Source organism: Stigmatopora argus, chromosome 14 (assembly GCF_051989625.1).
Source record: "Stigmatopora argus isolate UIUO_Sarg chromosome 14, RoL_Sarg_1.0, whole genome shotgun sequence".
Classification (NCBI taxonomy): domain Eukaryota; kingdom Metazoa; phylum Chordata; class Actinopteri; order Syngnathiformes; family Syngnathidae; genus Stigmatopora; species Stigmatopora argus.
This window is the reverse complement of record NC_135400.1, coordinates 15785845-15808486: the sequence shown is the minus strand read 5'-3', so window position 1 is coordinate 15808486 and position 22642 is coordinate 15785845. Positions and strand designations below refer to the sequence as shown.

The window sequence follows — 22642 nt, the reverse complement described above, 5'->3', positions numbered from 1 at the left end:
CATGAGAGGTTGATTTCAATACTTGACCTTGACTTGTTATTGTGAATTGATTTTATTTTCACATCTTTGCAACTTATTTATAAAAAAAAAACAACCATTCCAAATGTTCTGAACAGTTCCACCAATGATGTTATCTTTAAGCAAGAAGCCGGCGGTGTCGTAAAAGGCGCGGACGCCATTTTGGTTCATGGAGTGGAGCGCTTATCAATGTGCTCCAACAGCCGGTCGCAGAGTTGATGAGTGCGATGTTTGTCTCTCACCGCGTCCACTTCTTCCCTCAAGACAGGCGGGAGGACCGAGCTGCCCGCCATCAGAACCTCTGAGAACAATACCCACATCGTCATCATCATCATCATCACAATCTGCACATATTGGAGGGTGCTGCATTATATGCTCACTTTTGGCTTGTACCATAAAAATATATTATATGCAATAATCTAGTCTGGTTTAGAAGTCACCACGGATTCAGAAATGACAGATTTAAGAAAATATATTCATACATTAAATTTGTTAATATATTGTATTTGTGTATCTATCTATGGTAGACGGTCGATTAGTCGCCGGTCTTTTAGTCGCCGATCTTTTGGTCGCCGGTCTTTTGGTCGCCCGGAAGGTAAGTGATAATTACCATTTAAATCGTTGCTCAAATTCCCTAAATACAAACTGCGAATGACTATTTAGTCATACTTAATGCCCTGTTAATTATTAGGCTAAAGAAAAGCTCCACATTTCCTGGACTTTTATTGTTTTTTGTTGGAGAACTTGTTAAGACCCTGACTGAACTGACGTATTTTCTTAAAGGGACAGCGCATGTACATACAAACTCTTCTACCCTCACACGTCGGCTCAGTGAAATCATGGCCATTGTTGGCTTTTATTCATGCGTAGACCGTGTTGTTTTACCTTGTTTTGTCGCCGGTCTTTTGGTCGCCCCGACCGCGACAATGGGCGACCAAAAGACCGGCGACCAATCGACCGCACACGCTATTTATATCCGAATTGAGCTATCATTAAATTTTGTTGCCATGTAGTGGAAAGTTCAAACTAATCCAGCTAATTGGACTTTTAGACATTTTCCATGCTGCTTATCTTTACACAGGGGTGCCGGAGCCTATCCCAGCTAACATTGAGCCCTAGGCGGGCACACACGGAATGGGACGCCAGCCAATCGCAAGCAACAACAAGATAAAAAAATCAAACATACATGCACACTCCTACCTAAAAAATTTTTTTAGAGCGTCTAATCAGCTTTTGGGGACACGAGAGTATCCCAGATAAAACCCATACAGGCTCAGAGACAACATGCAAGAACGCGGGATTGAACCCTCGATCTCAGAACTGCGAGGCGGATGTGAACCCAAAAAAAAGTTTTCTATTGAAAATGATGTCATCGATTCATCATTGCGCTCACTAGAACACCACATCAAAATGACACCGCCATATTTACGTTTGTTTTGGGACCTCACCGAGCACGTGTCCTCGCACGCCGTCGTCGGGGTCATCCATGTGCAGGAGGAGCTGCTGGAAGAGGAAACGCAGGTGCGCGGCGCATAATTCCGCGTTGTAGTTGGCGTCCAGCCCGGACAGCCACCAGTTGAGCGCGCGCAGGGCCTCGCGCCGGACCTCCTCGTTGCTATCGTCCAGACGTTTTAGCAGCTCTGCCCCCGTTGCAAATGGCAGTTTTTTTATCCATCGGCGCCGGCGAATGACGTTTAAACCTACCCGGATAGATTTTGTTGAGCACTTCTTCTCTCAGGCTGGGTCCTGCCAGCCTGAGGAGGGCGCACAGCGAGCGGCAGGCGAGAAGCCGAGCCATCTGAGAGTCCTCGTCCAGGGATGACAACAGCTGAGGGGTCAGATTCTCCTCCGTGCGCAGCAACTGAAAAACAGAAAAAAAACGAGTTCAGAAAAAACGAGAGCTACATACGTTGTTTCTGTCACCACCTAGCGGACAGTGCTGGTATGCACTCACTTATGTCAAAGCACCCTGTCCCATGATGAGTGCTAACTTTCTGTTTTAGGATCAAATTCAAATGAAGATTATAGATGTATATTATATTTCCTGATTTTCCCCTTTTTAAATCAATAATGGCAGTTTTTAATCCATTTATTCTTTTTCTTTTTAGTTCAAAAAGCATTTAGTAAAATCTAAAAATAATTTGTTTTTTCTGTTTTCCACTAATATTGAACATAATTAAAACAATATTTTGAAAAAAACAAATGATTAAGACGTTTCCCCTTACTAAGAAAAAACTTCAAATAAAAAATTGTTTTGGATCGATAAAAAAAACGGAATATTTAGGGCTTTTAGAGCGTCGGCCTCAAGTGGGGGAACTGGGTTCAAATCCAGGTCGGTCCACTTGTGTTGAGTTTGCATGTACTCCTGCGTGGGTTTTCTCCGGGTACTCCGGTTTCCTCCCACATTCCAAAGACATGCATGATAGGTTGATTGGACGCTCTAAATTGCCCCTAGCTATGAGTGATTGGTTGTTTGTCTCCTCGTGCCCTGCGATTGGCTGCCCACCAATTCAGGGTGTCCCTTGCCTCTGGCACGAAGTCAGCTGGGATAGGCTCCAGCACCCCCTGCAACCCTAGTGAGGGTACAGCGGTTAAGAAAATGGGAAATATTAGATTTAGGGTTTTTGATCAGGTTCTTTTATTCTGATTTAATAAAAATCTAAATATTTAATCCAATTTTTTTTTTAAATATCGAAATATTATATCTAAAATGGTCCGGCCCACATTAATGCGGCCCGCGAAAACAACCCGAGTTTGACACCCTTGCATTACGGAAAGCGAACGTCCGTTTTGGTGCCGACCTGTGGCCAATTCAGGCATTACACCAAAAGGTCGGAACACTTGAACCGAGGCTCATCTGGCTCCACGGGGATAAAAATGCCCGCAAAAGTGCCCCGAGTGTAGCGATTGAACACGTGGCCCGACGGGCAGGTGCAGGGACGAGAGCCCAACGAGGACTCCCGCACAGTGGGAGCATTGTTGGTCAAAAATGAAAAGGTATGCGAACCCGCTGGCACCCGTGCGTGCACCTGCTCCCCGCTCTTTAACACCAGCCCCACCAGAAGGGAGTCCTTCAGTCCCGACCTAGTTGGTGACGTGACCCTTGAATTTCCGTGTGGCTCAAAGCGGGAATTCATGGTAAAAAAAGGTAAAACACATTAAAACTGTCAGGCTCTTTAACAAAACAAATGGCTGAGTGTTAAGACCTACCATATGCATGCATGTACATCTATGTGTATGTATGTATATATGTGCTTATATTTATGTATGTGTATGTATGTATCTATATATGTGTATGTACACGTATGTGTATATATATATATATATATATATATATATATATATATATATATATATATATATATATATATATATATTTCAGCAACACGTGTATTTATTTATATATTTATTCATGTATTTATTTATTAACTTACTTATTACCTATCTATTTATGTCTAAAATGTCTTTTACTGTGTCTGTATTCTCAGCCTCTTGCTACTGTGACAAAGAAATTTCCCGAATACGGGATGAATAAAGTTATCCAATCCAATCCAATCCAAAACGGTTTAAGTTGGCGCCTAGCCTCAGGCTTGGTTTCCAAATTGCTAATCTTTTGGCTAACAATGCTAACACCCACTTTTCTCCTTTGGCGTTTTAATTTGCAAAATGTGGGTAAAAAAGCGCTCGCTACCAGAAAATCACGATGCGTTACATGACCTCCTTTTTTTTAGGTTACGTGAACCGGAACTTGTTTGACTTGTTTAAGGTTAGATTAAATTTATTTTTGAGTGTGTCGTAATCCAAGTTCATTTAAATTTGTTTATGTGATGTTACGAGCGCGTTGCCGTGCGAAAAGGGTTGGAACAAATTCATTTGTTTTGAGTTCATTTCTATGGGAAACGTTCGTTTGAGTTACGAGAAAAATCGACATACGAGCTCAGTCCCGGAACGCATTAAGCTCGTATCTCGAGGTACCGCTGTATATGCAAATGAGCAATTAGGGCGCATCATTTGGACTGCAGTCCCATTCACTCATTGGCCACTTGCTGGGAATTTATGGATAGCATCTAAGTAAGATAGCCGGATTCCATACCTGTTGCGTGGTGATGGCGCCACCATGCAGCAGCGCCAGGAGACAGCTGAGGACAGCCGTCCGCAAGGCGGCGGCGCAGCGGCCCGCCCGCCACACCAAGTTGGGAAGCAGCACCTTGTCCAGGAACTTCTCAGACTCCTCCCGGAAGCCACTGAGACAAGAAAACGTGGTTAGCGCTGTCTTTCGTATCAAATAGTTTTTCAAAATGAGGCTTTATTTAGTTTGGCTGGTCACAATCCATTTGTTATGGCAGTTGGCGACCTGCAGGGGGAGCCCGCGTGCCACCCAGGCAGCCCTCAGCCTATTGGCTCTCCACATTGGAGTCTGGTTTTCATCTTTCCAAAGCAAAGCGATTTATGAGCATCATGATTCCATCGCACCTTCTCATGTCAAAAAGTCTCTACTTAGGTTAAGTGATGTCTTAGGAGCCATTTTGGCTCTGTTATCCCACAATGAATGAGAGAAAAATCAGCGTGTTGCATTTTTCTGGCTCGACACGCCGATGGAGGCGAGCGATGTTGACGTGCGACATCCATCACTTTTCATTGTGCACCTTCTACTTTAGGCAAGCTTCCACTTAAAACAACTGTGTTTCGCACGGACGGAATAACAACTCCCTACTCTTACTTGCTAGCAGAAGAGTTGTCATTATGTCACTTTGGCTAGAGAACAAAGAGGAGCCTCCACTTTTATTGTCCTCTCCTCGACATCAAGTACGTGTGAGAGATAATTCAGTCTCAATATGGAGGTCCATCTAGACTTATCTAGATCAAAAGGGCTGCAAAACCTCAGATATTTCTCATCAAAAAATTACTAAGAGAGCAATGTGTGTGAAAAACAGAATGTAAGTATTCCTTTCTTTTATAAAAAAAATATTTTGTTAAATGCTAAACAAAAGTTACTACTTTTTTACAGGAACCAAAGAGCAAAAACTATGTTTTGAATTAGATTAGATAACTTTATTCATCCCATATGTGGGAAATTTCATTGTCACAGTAGCAAGAGGGTGAGAATACAGACACAGCAAGACATTTTAGACATAAATAAATAGGTAGTATATGTGTATATCTATATATGTATATGTGTATGTGTATATGTGTATGTGTATGTGTATGTGTATGTATATGTATATGTATATATAGCAACACGCCTATTTATTTCTTAATTAATTAATTTATATATTTATTTATTAACTTACTTATTACCTATCTATTTATGTCTAAAATGTCTATTTTCCTGTGTCTGTATTCTCACCCTCTTGCTACTGTGACAATGAAATTTCCCGAATTCGGGATGAATAAAGTTATCTAATCTAATCTAATCTAATCTAATCTAATCTAATCTAATCTAATATCAGCAGTCCAAGGTGTTTCCGAAATGTTAACGAGCGTAAAAGCCCCGCAAATCTTAGTAAAGCTTTTGAGCCTCCGTCTTAATCGTCGTTGACGTGACTCTGAGACAACTCCATGAGCACGGTTTTTCTTTTTGATTGACGGAAACAGCCGCCGCGGCCTGCCGGCATTCCCTCAGATTAGAGCCGCCAGCTCCGGGTTCGAGGCCCGCGCAGCTGAGGGCGCTCGGTGGGGGCCACCCGTAAACGGAAATGTCCTTACGCGCTACTGTCGGGCTGCCGATAGGCCGCTTGCTTTCCTCAGGAAACGATAAGAGTCCCTGCACACGTCGTAAAGAAGCTCACGCCATCGCCGTGACCTCATGGAAATACCGTCGTGGTGGTGTGTGTGTGGGTGAGTGCGTGGGTGGGTGGGTGTTGTGTTAATTTGAGGTTTGACGTGAGGTGAGGTCTAAAAATATCATGAAAAAACAACGGTGGGCGTTCAAAGCTTTTGCTACAATGCCACAAAAATGGTGGACGTTTTAAAGCCGGGGTGTCCAAAGTGCCCAGTTTTGATTGGCCCGCGACAAATGATGAACATTTCATTGAATATGGCCTGCACAAGAAACTTAAATTCAGACTAGCTTCTGTTGCACTTCTCATTTTGAACACTAGATGGAGTTTTATGATCAAATTCGAATGAAGATGATAAATATACTATAGGGAATGTCTCCAGTTTTCCCCTTTTTAAATCAATAATTACAGAAGAATTGGACTCATTTGAAGTTGGAAGACATCATGGCAACATTACACCATGATATGTTACTGCTCTAAAAAGTGTGTGTGTGTGTTTGTTGTGTAACTAACCCTTTGGAGTCAAGCGTGTTTTCTCCATCCAGCAACAATTTGGCTAGCATGGTGAAAATGTTCATCCTCATCTCTTGGTCCCTCTCCGGTTGCAGGCAGGTGTGCAGAAGCGGCATCAAGTGGCTCACAAACTCTCCAATGACCGGGCCTAAAACACACACACACAAATTTGACATCTTTTATAGCCCTTGAAAAGGCCTAATATGCAATTTGGTCATCAAAAAGAAACCACAATCAGTCCCATCCATTCAAATGAATCATATAAAAAATCCCCCCAGAATGTTATTAAATATTCTATTCTTTACTCATTGTTTGTTTCCACATCATCCGAAAAAAAATTCACTTGCAGAATATCGCACATTTATCAAATGAGTTAACGTCGGGCAAAATACAGGTCGCTTTGTCGTCTTTTGGCGACATTGTGGACCTCTCACCTGATTGCACCACTACGATGTTCAATTGGAGGCGGTGCGGGGAAAAACTGGTCCAGGTGTGGGTAGAGGCGGAGAGCCAGTCCAGTAGCTGGACCATGTGTTGCCTGTAGAGTTCCGTCACCGAACCTAAGCCTTGGACCTGGGATAGCCGCCGCACGCTCTCCAGGGCCTGAAGGACACAAGTCCAAAAACCTCAGCTTGCAAATCAGATTCAAAAGAAAGAGCGAATAAGATCGCAGGTACTGGAAACACCCGGATTGGGAAATTTAGCTTCAGCCAATACCGTTTCTCTTTCAGTACCTGCTGACATGGAGACTATTTTCAAATAAGCGCCTCTACTTAAATTGACCAGGAATGGCGAACAAGTTAGACACAAAGAGCTAAAAAAAATTATACTGCGAGAGTCAGAAGCAGCATAAAAAAATTCCAATCTGCTGATTTTATTTTTATTTTTTATTATTTGTTTTAAATGGGCCCCAGTGAATTGCAGTGTTTTAAGAGACAATCAAAAGAAGCCACAGTATGTCCAAAATATGATAAAAAGCAAAGATTCGCATTTGGCCGGGAGCCACATTTCTGGCATTTTGCAACCTAAGCAAATAAACACTTTTCCCTTTAAGTAAAAAAAACTGAAAAGTGCCTCCAAACTGCAACCTGCATGCAAGAGCTTGTCAAAAACGATACATCGGACAGGCTAAATTCTTACGCTAAATGACAGAAAACAAAGTATGGTGACAGCATAATTAAAAAAACAAGAGTTGATCTTCCAGGAAATGTCAGGAAGGAGTGCAAATAAGTCCCGTCATGGTCCCCGAGGGAGCCCCGGAGACAAAAGTCAGACAACCCCGAGCCGTCCAGTGATGGGAAAAGCGTGCCCCCTTTCTGGGAAATGGCTTCCGCTTTCCCCCCGGGGAAACGCCAACGCTTCCATTTTATTCCCAATTCTTGACTACTGGCCATTCTGACTAACAGACAGATTCATGTCTACACTGCGGTGGGTAGTTAAAAAAAGGCTATCCAATATTAAATCCATTTAAGAGTATTATTAGCAACAATAAAGAAAACATGTTTTTGTTGCTAATCATTTGTGCACCACAAAATAAGATTACTAGTCCAATGTGATAAATTGAGCTCTGTTGACTATAACTTTCTTATCCCTTCTGCTTTTTGTGATCCAAAGTGCAAAGGTCATTGAGCTTTGTTGACTGCCATTTTTTTTTACTTTTATGCTCTTTTTGTCTTCCAAAGTTTTGTTCAGCAGTGTAAATGTATGGGAGATAATTATAAATGTATTTTTAGCTAAATACCTCAGGATTATTTTGTTGTTACGGTGATAGATGTCCAATCCAATAAAATAAATTTTAAAAAAATCACAAATGTATTGGGGAATAATGCATCCAAAATCCAACACTTTTTTTCAGTGTTATGTTCTGAACTAATGAATTTACCAATTATACTCAATGAGACCCAATACATGAAATAGGCTAACTAATGGTTAAATAAACAACAAATTTCAAAGAAGTGGTGATCATGGAAATGTTGGGCGGATCGACTTAATAAATAGCATTCTCTAAACTACAATTTTCCCCACAACTAACATTGACGCACACCTGCTAAGAAAGACATCTGTTTTTTTTGGGTGCCTGTTTTGTCAGTCCTTCTCCGCCTTTCACCCAAGACTGGATTTAAAAGTTCCATTCCGAAAGGTGCAATTTCAGCGCCCCTTGGCTAAGTGGCTAATTATACCGTTTGGCGTGCCCACTTTGAAGCCGGGCATTCCTCAAATAGTTGCCTGGCGTCATAAAACAAAGCTCCTCTACTCTCTCTGCGGAAAATCCCAAGCGCGGCGTCCTCACCTTGTGGCTGACGGGAGCCTCCGTGGATAGGCCCTGGACGCTGACCAGCACCTGCAGCAGCTGCAAGCTGACGGCGCCGCAGTCCGAATGGCACTGGCGCAGTAGCGCGTCCACGCAGGCCACCAGCTGCTCCAGGTACGCCACCTGGAAAAGGCCCGGGCGGGTGAATTGAATTCACTTCTTTTTTTGTCATTATACAAGTATGATAAGACTTAAAGCTTCACCACAAAGTGCAGAAATAAGAACAACAAACAAAACAAATAAATAACCAGTAAATAATAATAAGAAATAAACAATCAATAAATGAGTAATAAGTTAGTCAAAGTAATACATAGTCGACAAGAGGCAAATAACAACAAGCAAAGAAATAATCAATAAATAGGTAATAAATAAGCAGTCAACAACATAAGGAGTCAACATAATAAGTAGCCAACAACATAAGTAGTCAACATGAATAAGTAGTCAACATGAATAAGTAGTCAACATGAATAAGTAGTCAACATGAATAAGTAGTCAACATAATTAAGTAGTCAACATAATTAAGTAGTCAACATAATTCAGTAGTCAACATAATTAAGTAGTCAACATAATTCAGAAGTCAACATAATTCAGTAGTCAACATAATTCAGTAGTCAACATAATTCAGTAGTCAACATAATTAAGTAGTCAACATAATTAAGTAGTCAACATAATTAAGTAGTCAACATAATTAAGTAGTCAGCATAAATAAGTAGTCAGCATAAATAAGTAGTCAACATAAATAAGTAGTCAGCATAAATAAGTAGTCAACATAAATAAGTAGTCAACATAAATAAGTAGTCAACATAAATAAGTAGTCAACATAAATAAGTAGTCAACATAAATAAGTAGTCAACATAAATAAGTAGTCAACATAAATAAGTAGTCAACATAAATAAGTAGTCAACATAAATAAGTAGTCAACATAAATAAGTAGTCAACATAAATAAGTAGTCAACATAAATATCCGGTGGTTGAGTGGTTAGCGTGTCTTGCCTCACAGTGTGGGACCTGGGTTCAAATCCCAAAAACGATGAGCATACTGACGCCATAAGGTCAAAATCCAAATGCATTGCACCGGCCATAAAGCACTTCAAAGGCAAACGTCAAATCGGGCGCCGTGGAGTGTGCGGACCTGCACACACTGAGACCGCAAAACAACTATTAGAAATGATGCAAAGCGGCAAAGGAAAAAAAACGGACGGGTTTTAATGACTAGGTGGACACCTGGAGCCCCAGTCAGCCGCACCTGGTTCGGTGGGCCCGGACACGCTTCGACAGGGACCACCTTGGGATGCCTCAATTACTCGCACGAGCGGGCGCCTGGATGGCAAGTCCACCCCCGGCGGCCCCTGGTGCGGCCACGCCGACGGGAAAATAAACACCCTGGCGCTGGCGTGCCGAAAGTCAAGTGTCATTTAAAAGGTGGAGTGAGTGTCCAAGCTGACAAATGTTGGCGTCAATCAGATTTATGAATGTTTGTCTTGTTTTGGAGGGCTGATATGGGGGAAAAAAGCCACATACTTTTCCTAAAAAGCTGTAACGTTGACCCTGATTGGCTCCCGTTGACGGCCCTAGATGTCCAATCTATACTACCAATAATCAATAAATAATCAAGAAATCCCTAATAAATGAATAAGTAGTTAGGATATAGTCCATTTTTCATTGTTAAAATGAGCTTCTTTTTTCAAAATATTTAAAAAAAATAAAATAGTTAATACTTTAATTTAATCTATCATGTCAAATGTTATGTTAATGCTTTTTCATTGATCAATTTTAGATATTGATGGTCACCATCGAGTATATTTCTGTTTTATTCATGTTAATTTAGTTTCAATGAACATTTTCGTCATTTAAAATGTGATGTAAGCATAAAAATACATAAAAAAAATAGTTAAGTCTATTTAACTTCATGTCAATGTTATGTCAATGCTTTTTAATGTATTAACTTTAGATATTGATGTCATAATTGAGTATATCTGTTTTAATATATTTTAATTTCGTTTCAATTAACATTATAGTCATTCAATATGTAATGTAAGCATAAAAATACATACAAAAATTAAATAGTTAATACTCTATTTAACTTCATCTCTCATTTCAAAAGTTATGTCAGTGCTTTTTAATTTATTAACTTTAGATATTGATGTCATAACTGAGTATATCTGATTTTATTCATTTTAATTCCGTTTCAATGAACAATTTAGTCATTTAAAATGTAACGCAAGCATAAAAATGCATTAAAAAAATTAATAGTAATGTTTTTGATGCGAAAATGACAGTTATGGATATGGTGGCCTATAAAACCCAAAATATTTTGTCCACATTTATGGATGCCAGGTTCCGTTTTTAAAAAAAATGAGGGAAAATAGTCACTTTCCCGACATGTAGTACCCTAAAAAACCCACTAAGGGTTGGTTAATCCCCGCCGGAGTGCCTCCTTGAAAAAGGAAAACCATCCGCGATTGAAAAGCAAACAGCTCGCCTCTCTAACCGCCGTTTCGCCTTTCATTTACCCTGAAACCCTTAACGCCATCTTCCAGCGAGCGAGCTTGTTTTCACAAGCCGTCCTTTTTCCCCCTTTCTGCGAACCTCTGGCGGAAATAAAGAAAAGAAAACAAGGCACATGAAAGAGTCGGCGAGGTCAAATTGAGCAGAAGCCTCGTATATCTGCTCCCAAATTTTCAGGCCGTTCCCCTTCGGACTTCCTGTGCCATTTTCCCCCGCCGCGCCAGACTTTGAAGGTTATTTATATTTCATTTTTCAACAGTTCTACTGTATTTGGATTCCATTGGCTGGAAGTCTCGGATTTCCCGGCCGCACGTTTTTGAGGCGAGATAACTTCAAATACGAGAATGGCATTGGGTCCTAATTATATACCTGAACGCATACCGAACTATTCTGTCAATGGGGTGGAACAAATTGTTGATTGATCGTGTCTTGAGGCATCCCAGGTCAAAAGGAGTTCACCGGGGGGGACACTAATGACTTTTGATGCAGTCTGCAAGTTTTCCATCTCGATGAAAACACCCTAAATTCAACGACGCACTGCACATAAGCAGCAAGAGTCATTTTCTGATCTGAACCTGATTGAGTATGCATATTTCTTCTCGACAAAAACACCCTAAATTCAATGACACAATGCATAAAGCAGCAAGAGTCAGTCATTTTCTGACCTGTACCCGAATGAGTATGCCTATTTCTTCTCGACAAAAACATCCTAAATTCAACGATGTCCTGCACAAAGCAGCAAGTCATTTTCTGACTTGAACCCGATCAAGTATGCATTTTTCTTCTCGCTGAGAACACCCAAAATTCAATGACACAATGCATAAAGCAGCAAGTCATTTTCTGAGCTGAACCCAATCGAGTATGCATATTTCTTCTCGACAAAAACACCCTAAATTCAATGACACAATGCATAAAGCAGCAAGAGTCATTTTCTGACTTGAACCCAATCGAGTATGCATATTTATTCTCGACAAAAACACCCTAAATTCAACGATGTCCTGCAGAAACCAGCAAGTCAATTTCTGAGCTGAACCCAATCGAGTATGCATATTTTTTCTCAACAAAATCACCCTAAATTCAACAATGTTCTGCATAAAGCACCAATAGTCATTTTCTGACTTGAACCCGATCGAGTATGCATATTTCTTCTCGACAAAATCACCCTAAATTCAACAATGTTCTGCATAAAGCAGCAAGAGTCATTTTCTTACTTGAACCCAATCGAGTATGCATATTTCTTCTCGCCAAAAACACCCTAAATTCATCATGCTGCACCTTTCTGACCTGAACCCAATCGAGTATGCATATTCCTTGCTGAAAAACCAAAGGGGAGAAAATATCCCAAGAAAAAATCTGCCAATGTGGACAAGTCATGAAATCCACCATCTTCTGATGTTCATCAGGAATGGATCTCCCAGCCAAACTGGATTGGACGTCTACCACCGACCAATTGAGTTAAGACTCAACCTCCTAAGACCCAAACTCTTGATTCTCTCTTTGATATTTAGGCTAATTGGGACCTGATAAGTGTAAAAACAAATGATAGTCCACAAAATGGATGGATCTGGGACATCTCCAGATGAGCGGCTTCAGCCAACCAGGTCGCTGTATTTGCACCAGAGCGAAACCCAGATGGACATCCGAAAGGAAGCACGGGTCCGCCTCCATCTGCTACCAGCCCGTCCTGTTAGATCCCCCTCTGGTCAACCTCGGACGATAGCGAGGGGGTCACCCGGTCATTTGTTATCGACCACGACCACACTGGCTTTGACATTACGGGGGTCGGTTATTTTTAAAAGCCTGTGTTGAAAGAACTGACGGGAGAATGAAGGTGACATATTTGGGGGCTATAAACAATACAAAACGTGAAGGGGTCAGCGCACTTCTGCTGGAGAAGAACATTCCTGCAGGTCCACAAAAAGAACTTGGCCCATTTCTAAAAATGTCATGTGAATATTCCAAGACAAAATGCAGTTATGAGGTAAAAACGGATATTGTCCTTCATATGAAAGGATTTGTCAACTGCAGAATAAACACCGAAATCAATGCCTTCTTTTAAATGACAACATATGAGCTTCATAAGATGGGGCGAGTGGACTTTTGGATCAAACTCATATCGTAGAGCAAGGGTGTCAGACTCGGGTTGGTTTGCGGGCCGCATTAACGTCAACTCGGTTTCATATGGGCCGGACCATTTTCGATATAATATTTAGATTTTTTTTAATAAATGGATTAAAAGAACTGGATTAAAAGCCCTGAATATTCAGTTTTTTATAGATCTAAAACAATGTTTATTTTAGCTTTTTTTAAAATATATTTTTAGATTTTACAAAATGATTTTTGAACTAAAAACACAGAAAAATGGATTAAAAAATTACAATTATTGACTTAAACGGGGGAAAATCAGGAAATTTAATATACATCTCTACTCTTCATTTGAATTTGATCCTAATATAGAAACTCATGATTTACTTTCTCGGGCCGTACAAAATGATGCGGCGGGCCAGATTTGGCCCCCGGGCCGCCACTTTAACGCCTGTGTCGTAGACCGACCATTTTAGCTCACGGGTTAGCCCAGAGCCATATGCGTCCCTCAAAATAGCCATATATGGCTCGCGAGCCGACCCCCGTTGTCGACTGCACTGCCTGGTCGAGGAAGGCCAGAAAGAGCGTGTTATTTCAAGACAACAACAAAGGCATCCTTATCTCTATTTTCCCCCTCTGGACATGAGCGCAAACATGATGATCACAGACCTGAAATATTAGATTTGACAAACAACATGTGGTCGGTCACAGCTTTTGCCAGGTCGGCTTTTTTTTCTCTCTCTCCTTGATTTCCTCAACAGCAAACCCGCTGAACCCGTCGCGCACAGAGCCCGCTATTGACGAGGCCGCTTCTCCGCCGAGGTTACCTTTACCCGCGTAGCATCTTATCGCAAAATATATTTACACTGGTAGGGAGGCAAATTAGGCGAAGACATATTTGGCCCAAAATAAGAGGACTTCTATACATAAGGTCGGTTGATCTACGTGTGACACGGCCAAAATCAGTAAAAACGAGAGGAGTTCTAACAGCTGTTTTTTGGAGGACGCAGCAACTTGAACTGCTTTCCGTTTTTTTTTTAGAGTTGTCGTGGCGACGGACAACGAAACGGTTGTTTAGGTTGAATTTCCTCTGACCTGTTGGTATTCCTGGCAGACGTCAGGTTGGGCCAGCGTGTTGGCAACCTGCTGGAGGTGCGGTCCCAGGAGCGCTTTGGGGCATCCTCCCAGCACGGCGCACAACACCATGAGGGCGGACCACGGGTGGGACGCCGAAGGAGGACAGGTGACGTGGTCCAGGAGCAACTTGAGGAAGACCTCGGGTGGGACGAAGGTGCCCAGCAGTTTGGCGGCGGCCTGGCACTGCATACATACACAAAGGGTGCAGCAACGCATGTAGACTGGCAATAGAACTTCCGATCCATTTTCACTTGGGGGGGTTGGCGACCCCTCCCGGTTTAAATGAGGTTTACGTCTATTGTTGTCAAGAGCGGAGAATGAGTCAAATTCTAGGTGAAATTTTTTTAACAATGTACTTTCTATATATTAGACCAAGGGTGTCAGACTCGGGTTGGTTCGCGGGCCGCTTTAACGTCAACTTGATTTCACGTGGGCCGGACCATTTTAGATATAATATTTAGATTTCTTGTATAAATGGATTAAAAGAACTGGATTAAAAGCCCTGAATATTCAGTTTTTTTTATAGATCTAAAACAATGTTTATTTTAGCTTTTTTTAAATATATTTTTAGATTTTACAAAATGATTTTTGAACTAAAAACACAGAAAAAATTGATTAAAAAATGACAATTATTGATTTAAAAAGGGGAAAATCAGGAAATTTAATATACATCTATACTCTTCATTTAAATTTCATCCTAAAACAGAAAGTCGGCACTCATGATTTACTTTCTCGGGCCACACAAAATGACGCGGCGGGCCAGATTTGGCCCCCGGGCTGCCACTTTCACACCTGTACTATGGTTGTGGACTTCAGCACCCCGGCGGCTGAGTGGTTAGCACGTCAGCCTCACAGCTCTGGGGTCCTGGGATCAAAAGCAGGTCGGTTCACCTATGTGGAGTTTCCATGTTCTCCCCGGGCCTGTGTGGGTTTTCTCCGGGTACTCAAGTTTCCTCCCACATTCCAAAAACATGCATGGTAGGCTGATTGGACACTCTAAATTGCCCCTAGGTATGAGTGAATGGTTGTCCGTGTTTTGTGCCCTGCGATTGAGGGTGTCCCCCGCCTTGCAACCAAAGTCAGCTGGGATAGGCTCCGGCACCCCCTGTGATCCTAGTGAGGATAAAGCGGTTCAGAAAATGAATGAATGAATATGGCCCTCAATAACACTCCAAAGTTGATTTTTATTTTTTCATTAATTCATTTTCTGTACTGCTTATTCTCATAAGAGGGGGGTGCTGGAGCCTATCCCAGCCAACTATGGGCACCCTGAAATGGTGGACAGTCAATCGCTGGGCACAATGACGCAAGCAACCAATCACTCTTACCTAGAGACAATTTAGAATGTTCCAACAATGCATGTTTTGGGGATGTGGGAGGAAACCAGAGTACCCGGAGAAAACCCGCTCTGCACCGTAACCCTCCAGGAATTGACCCTGCGATCTAAGAATGGTGAGGCGGACGTCCTAACCACCGGCCCACCCCAAGTTAAGTTCCCTTTTATTTATTGGCTCATATTTTTTGAAAAACGGCGGTTGAAATCTGCCGACATTGAAAACGGGCAACCGGGTCAGACTCACGTTGTCGACCACATCAGTCTCCGAGTCGGTGCAGGACCGATACAGGAGGGCCAGGAGAGGCTGGAGGTGCTGCGTGCTGTGATCTTCTGCGTGGAGCAGCAGTACCGACAGCAGCTGGGAGGTTCTGACCCGAGTCGGAACCAGCCAGTCGCTGAGGTCGTGGCTAATGGCAGGCACCAGCCTGTACAGGTTCCGAACCACCAACTCTCTACAGCCCAGACCAGGACGCTCCACTTTGGAAAAAAGGAATCACATGCATATTAGTGAGGTCAAATACAGTAATACCTTGACATACGAGCGTCCCAACACACGCGAAATTTGAGATAGGAGGAAGATTTTGAGCACATTTTTGCCCAGAATTCCATACAGTACTGTACATAATAATGTCACATTTTATTGCAGATCATAACCACTAGATAGGTATTTGTTACTTTGAGTGGGTGTGGTGTATTACAACAATTAATTTAAAAAAATCAATTTTAATACCCTATTTTGAATGAATTAATTTGTATAAGTTATTTTATTCATAAAAAAATCCAATCTGCCAAATTATTTTTTAGATATATTTTTTTTAAATGGGCCCTGATGAATTGGAGTGTGATTTAAGAGAGAATAAAAATAATAGAAACATGAAGCGAGCCAAACTGCTACAGTGTAAACAAAATATAAGAAGGAAAGTGCCACATTCATTTTGGCCGGGAGCCGAATGCAGTTCGAGAGCCACACACACAAACACACACTCATATATTTAACATAGCAGGCTGTAATGACTATGTTGTTTTTCACAGATTTTTCTCTGCATGTTTTACTGTCGTCTCGTCTGCGTGTCTATCGGTACTTGGATACTGACCTCCCGACGGGTAAAAGGAAGGGGGCGTGAGGAGAAAGTCCATCTTGTCCTTGAGGTCTTCCTCGTTCTCCTTCTCCCACTGGGCGCCAACCTGTCGCCATAAATCTGCCGCCAAGAGTCTGCGGAAGAAATCCACTTGTTTTATTCGAGGAAAAAATGGTGGGAGAACTGGCAATACAAATATGGACCAGTCCAACTATGCAATAGACTTTATTGCAAACATTTTAGGAGCTTTTTGAACAAGATTTTATATCCAAGTTGTAAATTTCAGAGAGAGACTTCAAAATAAAAGGCTTTTTATAACTTCATACTGCAGTGCATCTTATTTTTTTCCCTCTTTCGTTGTGCATTCTTTAGCTCGTGCGATGTTTGCAACCTTATTTTTGTGCAGCACAAGTGATTTGGCCCCCAATTGTTTTTCTCGCTAATAACAACAGCTTCGTCCAAATTGGTAAAAAAAGATACATGGATGTGCTATTTTTATCTCCTTAATTGCCGAGGTTTCGGATTTAAATTGCACAAAATCGGATGACTCGACAACCCGCCAAAGCAAACCTTATTTCGGGAATCTCGTCGGTTACGCTGCTTAGCAGGAGTGGCGTAAGCTTGTGGAAGTAGGAGTATCTGTCCTTCAAGTTCAGCAGCCAATCGCCGACGACCACCGTCACGGCTTTTCTAACCTGCACCCTCCAAAAACACAAGGTTAATTAATATTGGACTCAGATAACAAGCAGATATTTTTTGTCAAAAGCACAACCTGCGGCGCGTCATCAAAGAGCCTCTGCGCCAGGTGAGAGAGGACGTCGTCCACGTTTTTCCCCGTGCCGTGTTGAATGACCGCCCCGGTGGCTTGGATGATGGAGACCCGCACTTTGGAGTGCTGGTGAGCGATTGTTTGCATCAGAGGCTTGACCAGACTCTCAGCCTGCATGTGGAAATGCTCTGGAGAGGCAAACATAGAAATCAGTGACGATATTTGCTGGTTTGACGTATATCGGCGTTGGAGTTTTTTTAATCCGGTATGAAGAAATCAATTTAAAACCGGGTTATTTGTGCTCAGATGGAGACGGGCATCTGGAGCCTCACATAAACGGCCTTGCTTTTCATAGAGATCGACCTTAGAGTTTTTTTGTTGTCTTATCGAATCTGCGAGCGGTGTAATTTCGAGGTGAGGCAGCCCTTGACGGGCTACTGTTGTCATGGCAACGAATGCCAAACTCAACAGTGGAAGCTATACTAGCAATGCAGGCAAAGTTTGACTCACCTGGAACACAGTTAGCAAATTGAACGGTGCATTTACAGCTTTCTCTTTTGACCTCCGGGAAAGGGTCAACCACGGTTCTCTGTAAAATGTTCATCATTTCGTTCAAATAAGGCACCAGGTGTTTGCCACCACACACTTCCACCGTCAGTGTCAACATTTCCGTCGCCGACAAACGAAGCTCCTCCGACGGCTCCAGGATCTCCTTCTCCCCGAAGCGCTGAGCCAAACACGGCATGAGATAAGGCAACGACTCCTGTGGTTCGGGGACGCAGCGAATAAAGTCGCTAATTAGCAAAATGGCCATTTCTCGGCATCTTTCCATCGGGTCTGACAGGCACTTTAGGAGAGGTTTGAGGAGGGCGGAGAAAAGCTCCTGCAAGACGGCGCCGGAGAGCTTTTTGTCCACCGTTTCTTTTTTAATGGACTCCAAAGCTCTCTTTCTCGTCGATTTATTGTCTTCGCCGAGACAGTTTAAATGTCGGGCGAGCCCTCGTAAAACCTCCGCGGAAACATGCTGGTGTCCGGACGCCGTCGACGCCATCTTTGTTTTGGTTGCTACGGGAACCACAATAACAGTTTGCCTTGCGAGAGCTTCCGCTTCCTGTCGATAAAAACTTTATTGACAACAGCTTCGTCTGTCAGCACAGTATATTTATTTGCATGATTACTTTTGTAATTCACTTTAAGTCATACCTTACGAAATAATAAGCACACAACACTTTCATTTATACGATGCAATAATGCCGTATCATTTTGTTGCACGTGTATTTTCAAATAATCCACGCACAAAATAGAAAAACTACAGAGCTTCCGTAAAAAAAAACATTGAAATTACAAATCTCAATTCATCTCACACTATTTTAATTTAATTTTCAGAACCCAATATTTACACGTCATTTTGCAAACGTATTTTCTGCTGCACCAAAAAACAACTTTAAAAAATCACGTGACTTTTACTACACTCGCATGCAAAAATATGCCTAATTTATTTATTCTTGATTTTAAAAAAAACGACAGTGATGAAAAATGAAGAACGGGACGTTCCCTTTAATCAGGCTGAGCACCGATGCGGCTGCGATGACAGATTGACGTCATCGCCATTGGCGCAGAGCACAGCAGCAGCAGCAGCAACAGCAGCCGCAACAACATCCGAGCTAACAACAGCTGTGATACCCTCTCCTGCCGCCCTGCCCTGTCCTGCCCACTGACGCCTCAGCACCTTTCCCCATCCAAGCATCCTTCCTCCCCCCCGGCGATCCAAGGTGAGAAAGGCAGTTTAAATCGCATCGATCGCGTACGTGTTCGCGTCACTATGTTTTGAAGAGCCGAAATGGCGTAGGCCTCCATTTTTATTTTTGGCTTGCGGTTGTGTTTTGGTTGCTCAACGATCGCCTTGGATCGGACAGTCTCGTGCCAAAAACGGTTTTGTGAAGGCATCAGGGATGAATAGTGAGGTATTTTGCACTGTTTTTGCGGGAAACCTGCTTTTGAGGATGTCCCGATGGCATATTTTTGCACGAGTAGAGAACCAGTCACTCGATTTAGTGGATTTCCCAATACTAAGTCCAGATCCGATATCGAGGAAATATAGCACATCCAATATCTTTTTTTTGTTCCAATTTGAACAATATTAACGCCATAGAAGAGGCCTATATATACTTGTCTTTTTTTGCAATATACTCTTGGAATAAATTCATTCATGAGAAATTGACACTGCCATTGACACTTAGAAATCAAATCCATTCCAATTCGTTTGCTGTCAGCCCTCCCAGTCAACATGAATTGGACGTCTCTCGCCGTCAATTACAGCCAATGAGCTGTTTACATACCCTAAATAGTACAAATTTAATCCAGTGCTTTTTTTTACTCCCACAAAAATATAGAAAGTAAAGGTTTAAAAAGGGGGAACTTTATAAATGCACTCTCTAAATTATACTGACATGTTCTGATCACTACAATATGTAAGGAATTGACATCATATTTCTCCAGAATATTTTGGTTGAACTTCCCAGATTAACCATTATAAAAATAGTGGTTTCACAGTGTATTGTTGTTGACATGTGGTCGGTAAAGTAATAAAAAGATCGGAAATATTGGCCCTGTCATCAATCAAGCCATATTTACTGTTTTCCATTTTTGTGTTCCTCTTTAGCTTCCCTCCCACCCATTTGGATATGCTTTATTATTATTATTATTATTATTAATTACCTCCAGCCCCCTCCCCTCCTCTCATGGACCACCCTGTTTTTTTTTTTTTAAACCAGGGAGATAAAAGCTAGGATGGCCACCTCCTCCTCCTCCTCCACTCTGGACGAAGACGAGAGTTTGAAGGGTTGCGAGATCTTCGTGCAGAAGCACAACATCCAGCAGATCCTCAAAGAGTGCATCGTCAACCTGTGCATCGCCAAGCCCGAGCGTCCTATGAAGTTCCTGCGGGAGCATTTTGAAAAGCTGGAGAAGGTTGGTGACTCCACTCAAAAGCCGCTGTGTCTCCGAACGTCCGCGTGGTCACGTGACTCTCGTCCGTGGATTTTTAGGCAAAATGACGCTAATGTTCTCATCTGAAATTTGTCGCGGACACACAGCATAGTGCGGTTAGATTAACTTTCTTCATCCCGATATGCGTAACATCTCATCGTAACGCCTAATTTTGCCCTTTTGACATTAGCGCAGCATCATTTATCGTCAATAGAGATGATAAAAATACACAAATCTCGTTTAAGTGTAATAACATTGCAAAATTGATGAAAAAAGTCATACTTAACACCCCCCAGGTGCAGTAAAAACTTAAACTAAACAGTGAATACCAAGTTAAATTTGTCTAAAAAGACGGGTTATGTCACCGGTGTCAAAGTGGCGGCCCGGGGGTCAAAGCTGGCCCGCCGCATCATTTTGTGCGGCCCGAGTAAGTAAATCTTGAGTGCCAACTTTCTGTTTTAGGATCTAATTGAAATGAAGATTATAGATGTACATTCTATTTCCTGATTTTACCCTTTTTACATCAATAATTGCAATTTTTTAATCCATTTTTTTCTTTTGGTGTTTTTAGTTCAAAAAGCATTTTGTAAAATCTAAAAATAAATATTTAAAAATATTTTCGGTTTTCCACTTTAATATTGAAAATACTTAAAAAGAATATTTTGTTTCCATTTGAAATGAAAAACTAATGATTATAAGACATTTTCCCTTACTAAGAAAAAAAAGCTCAAATAAACATTGTTTTAGATCTATAAAAAACTGAATATTTCGGGCTTTTGATCCAGTTCTTATAATCCTATTAAAACATAAAAAAAAATCTAAATATTATATCTATAATGTTCCGGCCCACATGAAATCGAGTTGACGTTAATGCGGCCCGTGAACCAACCCGAGTTTGACACCCTTGGGTTATGTGGTGTGATTTTTAAATATCAGTGCAATAGGAGTAAAAATGGAAAAAAGAATACAGTTTAAAAACATTAAACGTGGTTATCAGAGTTCGATGATAATTTAGAATGTGATTTAAAGGAAAAAGATCATTATTATTTGCTTCTAGGAAAGAAAAAGCATCCAATCAATTAATAAGCACTGCTCTTATTACGAATACTACTTTTCTAATATTATTTTATCACCCATTCAGCAGTCAAAAAAAAGTTCCTGGCCGTGTTATTATTGAGATTCTTCTCGGTTTTGCACGTGAACGCATCATCAGATGATAAAAATGGCCCAACAGGCGCCACTGTTCTGCTTCTCGTGGCTCACAATAGCTTCTGGGCTTGTGTGAGTGTCAGATGACTTTGCCTTAAAACTCATTTACATTAAATGATATTTTTAACTTGACACAAAATGGCTGCATTGTATGAAATATAGCTGATCCGATCTCATATTTTCTGCCCCCGAGTTTGGAGTCCGAGTCACCTGCTTTTGAGAATCAGCTGATAAAAAGCGCCCATCTGATACCATGGCAATTTATTATTTAATATTTTGACAAAATCAATATAATGACGTAGTCCAGCCCGATTTCCCATCGCGTAAAATCGGAACGTGGCATCCCTAATTGTTATACCATTGGATTATTTGGTTGTTTGTAGCCCTTAGCCCGTTCCCTGACGCTCCAGCACCCCCATGACCCTTGTTAGGATATTCGAAATTTGGACACGAATATTGTCGGTAAAATGAGTCGTTCATTCATTCATTTTCTGAACCGCCTATCCTCACAAGGGTCGTGGGGGTGCTGGAGCCTATCCCGGATAACTACGAACACCAGCCAATCGCAGGGCGGAAGGAGACAAGGGACAAACAATCATAGCTAGGTCAATTTAGAGTGCCCAGTTAGCTTAGCGTGCATGTTTTTGGGATGTGGTGGGAAACCGGAGTACCCGAAGAAAACCTACGCAAGCTATGCTGATTACTACTTATTTCTTTATTACTTATGTATTGATTATTCATTTATTATTATTATTTATTAATTAACAATGTCTTCATTTGATTGTTTGTTGTTTTTATTTGTGCACTTTCCTACTTATTTATGTTGTTGACTACTTTAATTATTTATTATTTATTATTTACCTGGGGGGGGATACGAACTCCAAACAGCCTGAACCGACCCGGAATCGA

The 22642-nt window shown here is 41.6% G+C and overlaps 2 protein-coding genes across 2 annotated transcripts in view; one reads left to right on the top strand and one right to left on the bottom strand.

The window, feature by feature from the left end:
• Positions 1 to 33: 33 nt before the first annotated feature.
• dnaaf5 (dynein axonemal assembly factor 5) lies at positions 34 to 18630 on the bottom strand. Its single transcript, XM_077619667.1, has 13 exons — positions 18047 to 18630; positions 17540 to 17724; positions 17338 to 17462; positions 16783 to 16901; positions 15933 to 16165; positions 14311 to 14535; positions 8602 to 8745; positions 6746 to 6914; positions 6312 to 6459; positions 4112 to 4262; positions 1723 to 1879; positions 1467 to 1658; positions 34 to 319 (listed from the first exon to the last, which is right to left on the bottom strand). Exons 1-13 carry the CDS (start codon positions 18585 to 18587, stop codon positions 186 to 188), a joined length of 2523 nt encoding a protein of 840 aa, XP_077475793.1. The 5' UTR covers positions 18588 to 18630; the 3' UTR covers positions 34 to 185.
• A 488-nt stretch (positions 18631 to 19118) lies between these two features.
• prkar1b (protein kinase, cAMP-dependent, regulatory, type I, beta) overlaps positions 19119 to 22642 on the top strand; it is a 47552-nt gene continuing 44028 nt past the window's right edge. The window contains exons 1-2 of the mRNA XM_077619669.1: positions 19119 to 19308; positions 20311 to 20506. Coding sequence (XP_077475795.1) covers positions 20327 to 20506 — 180 coding nt within the window. The 5' untranslated portion in view covers positions 19119 to 19308; positions 20311 to 20326. The remainder of the gene's footprint in view (positions 19309 to 20310; positions 20507 to 22642) is intronic.

Coding starts and splice junctions, on each gene's coding strand:
- dnaaf5 (XM_077619667.1), bottom strand. CDS start 18,587: ATGGCGTCGACGGCGTCCGGACACCAGCATGTTTCCGCGGAGGTTTTA. Junction 8,746..14,310: donor TCTGCCAGGAATACCAACAG/GTCAGAGGAAAT, acceptor GGCCTTTTCCAG/GTGGCGTACCTGGAGCAGCT. Junction 4,263..6,311: donor AACACGCTTGACTCCAAAGG/GTTAGTTACACA, acceptor TTCTTGTCTCAG/TGGCTTCCGGGAGGAGTCTG.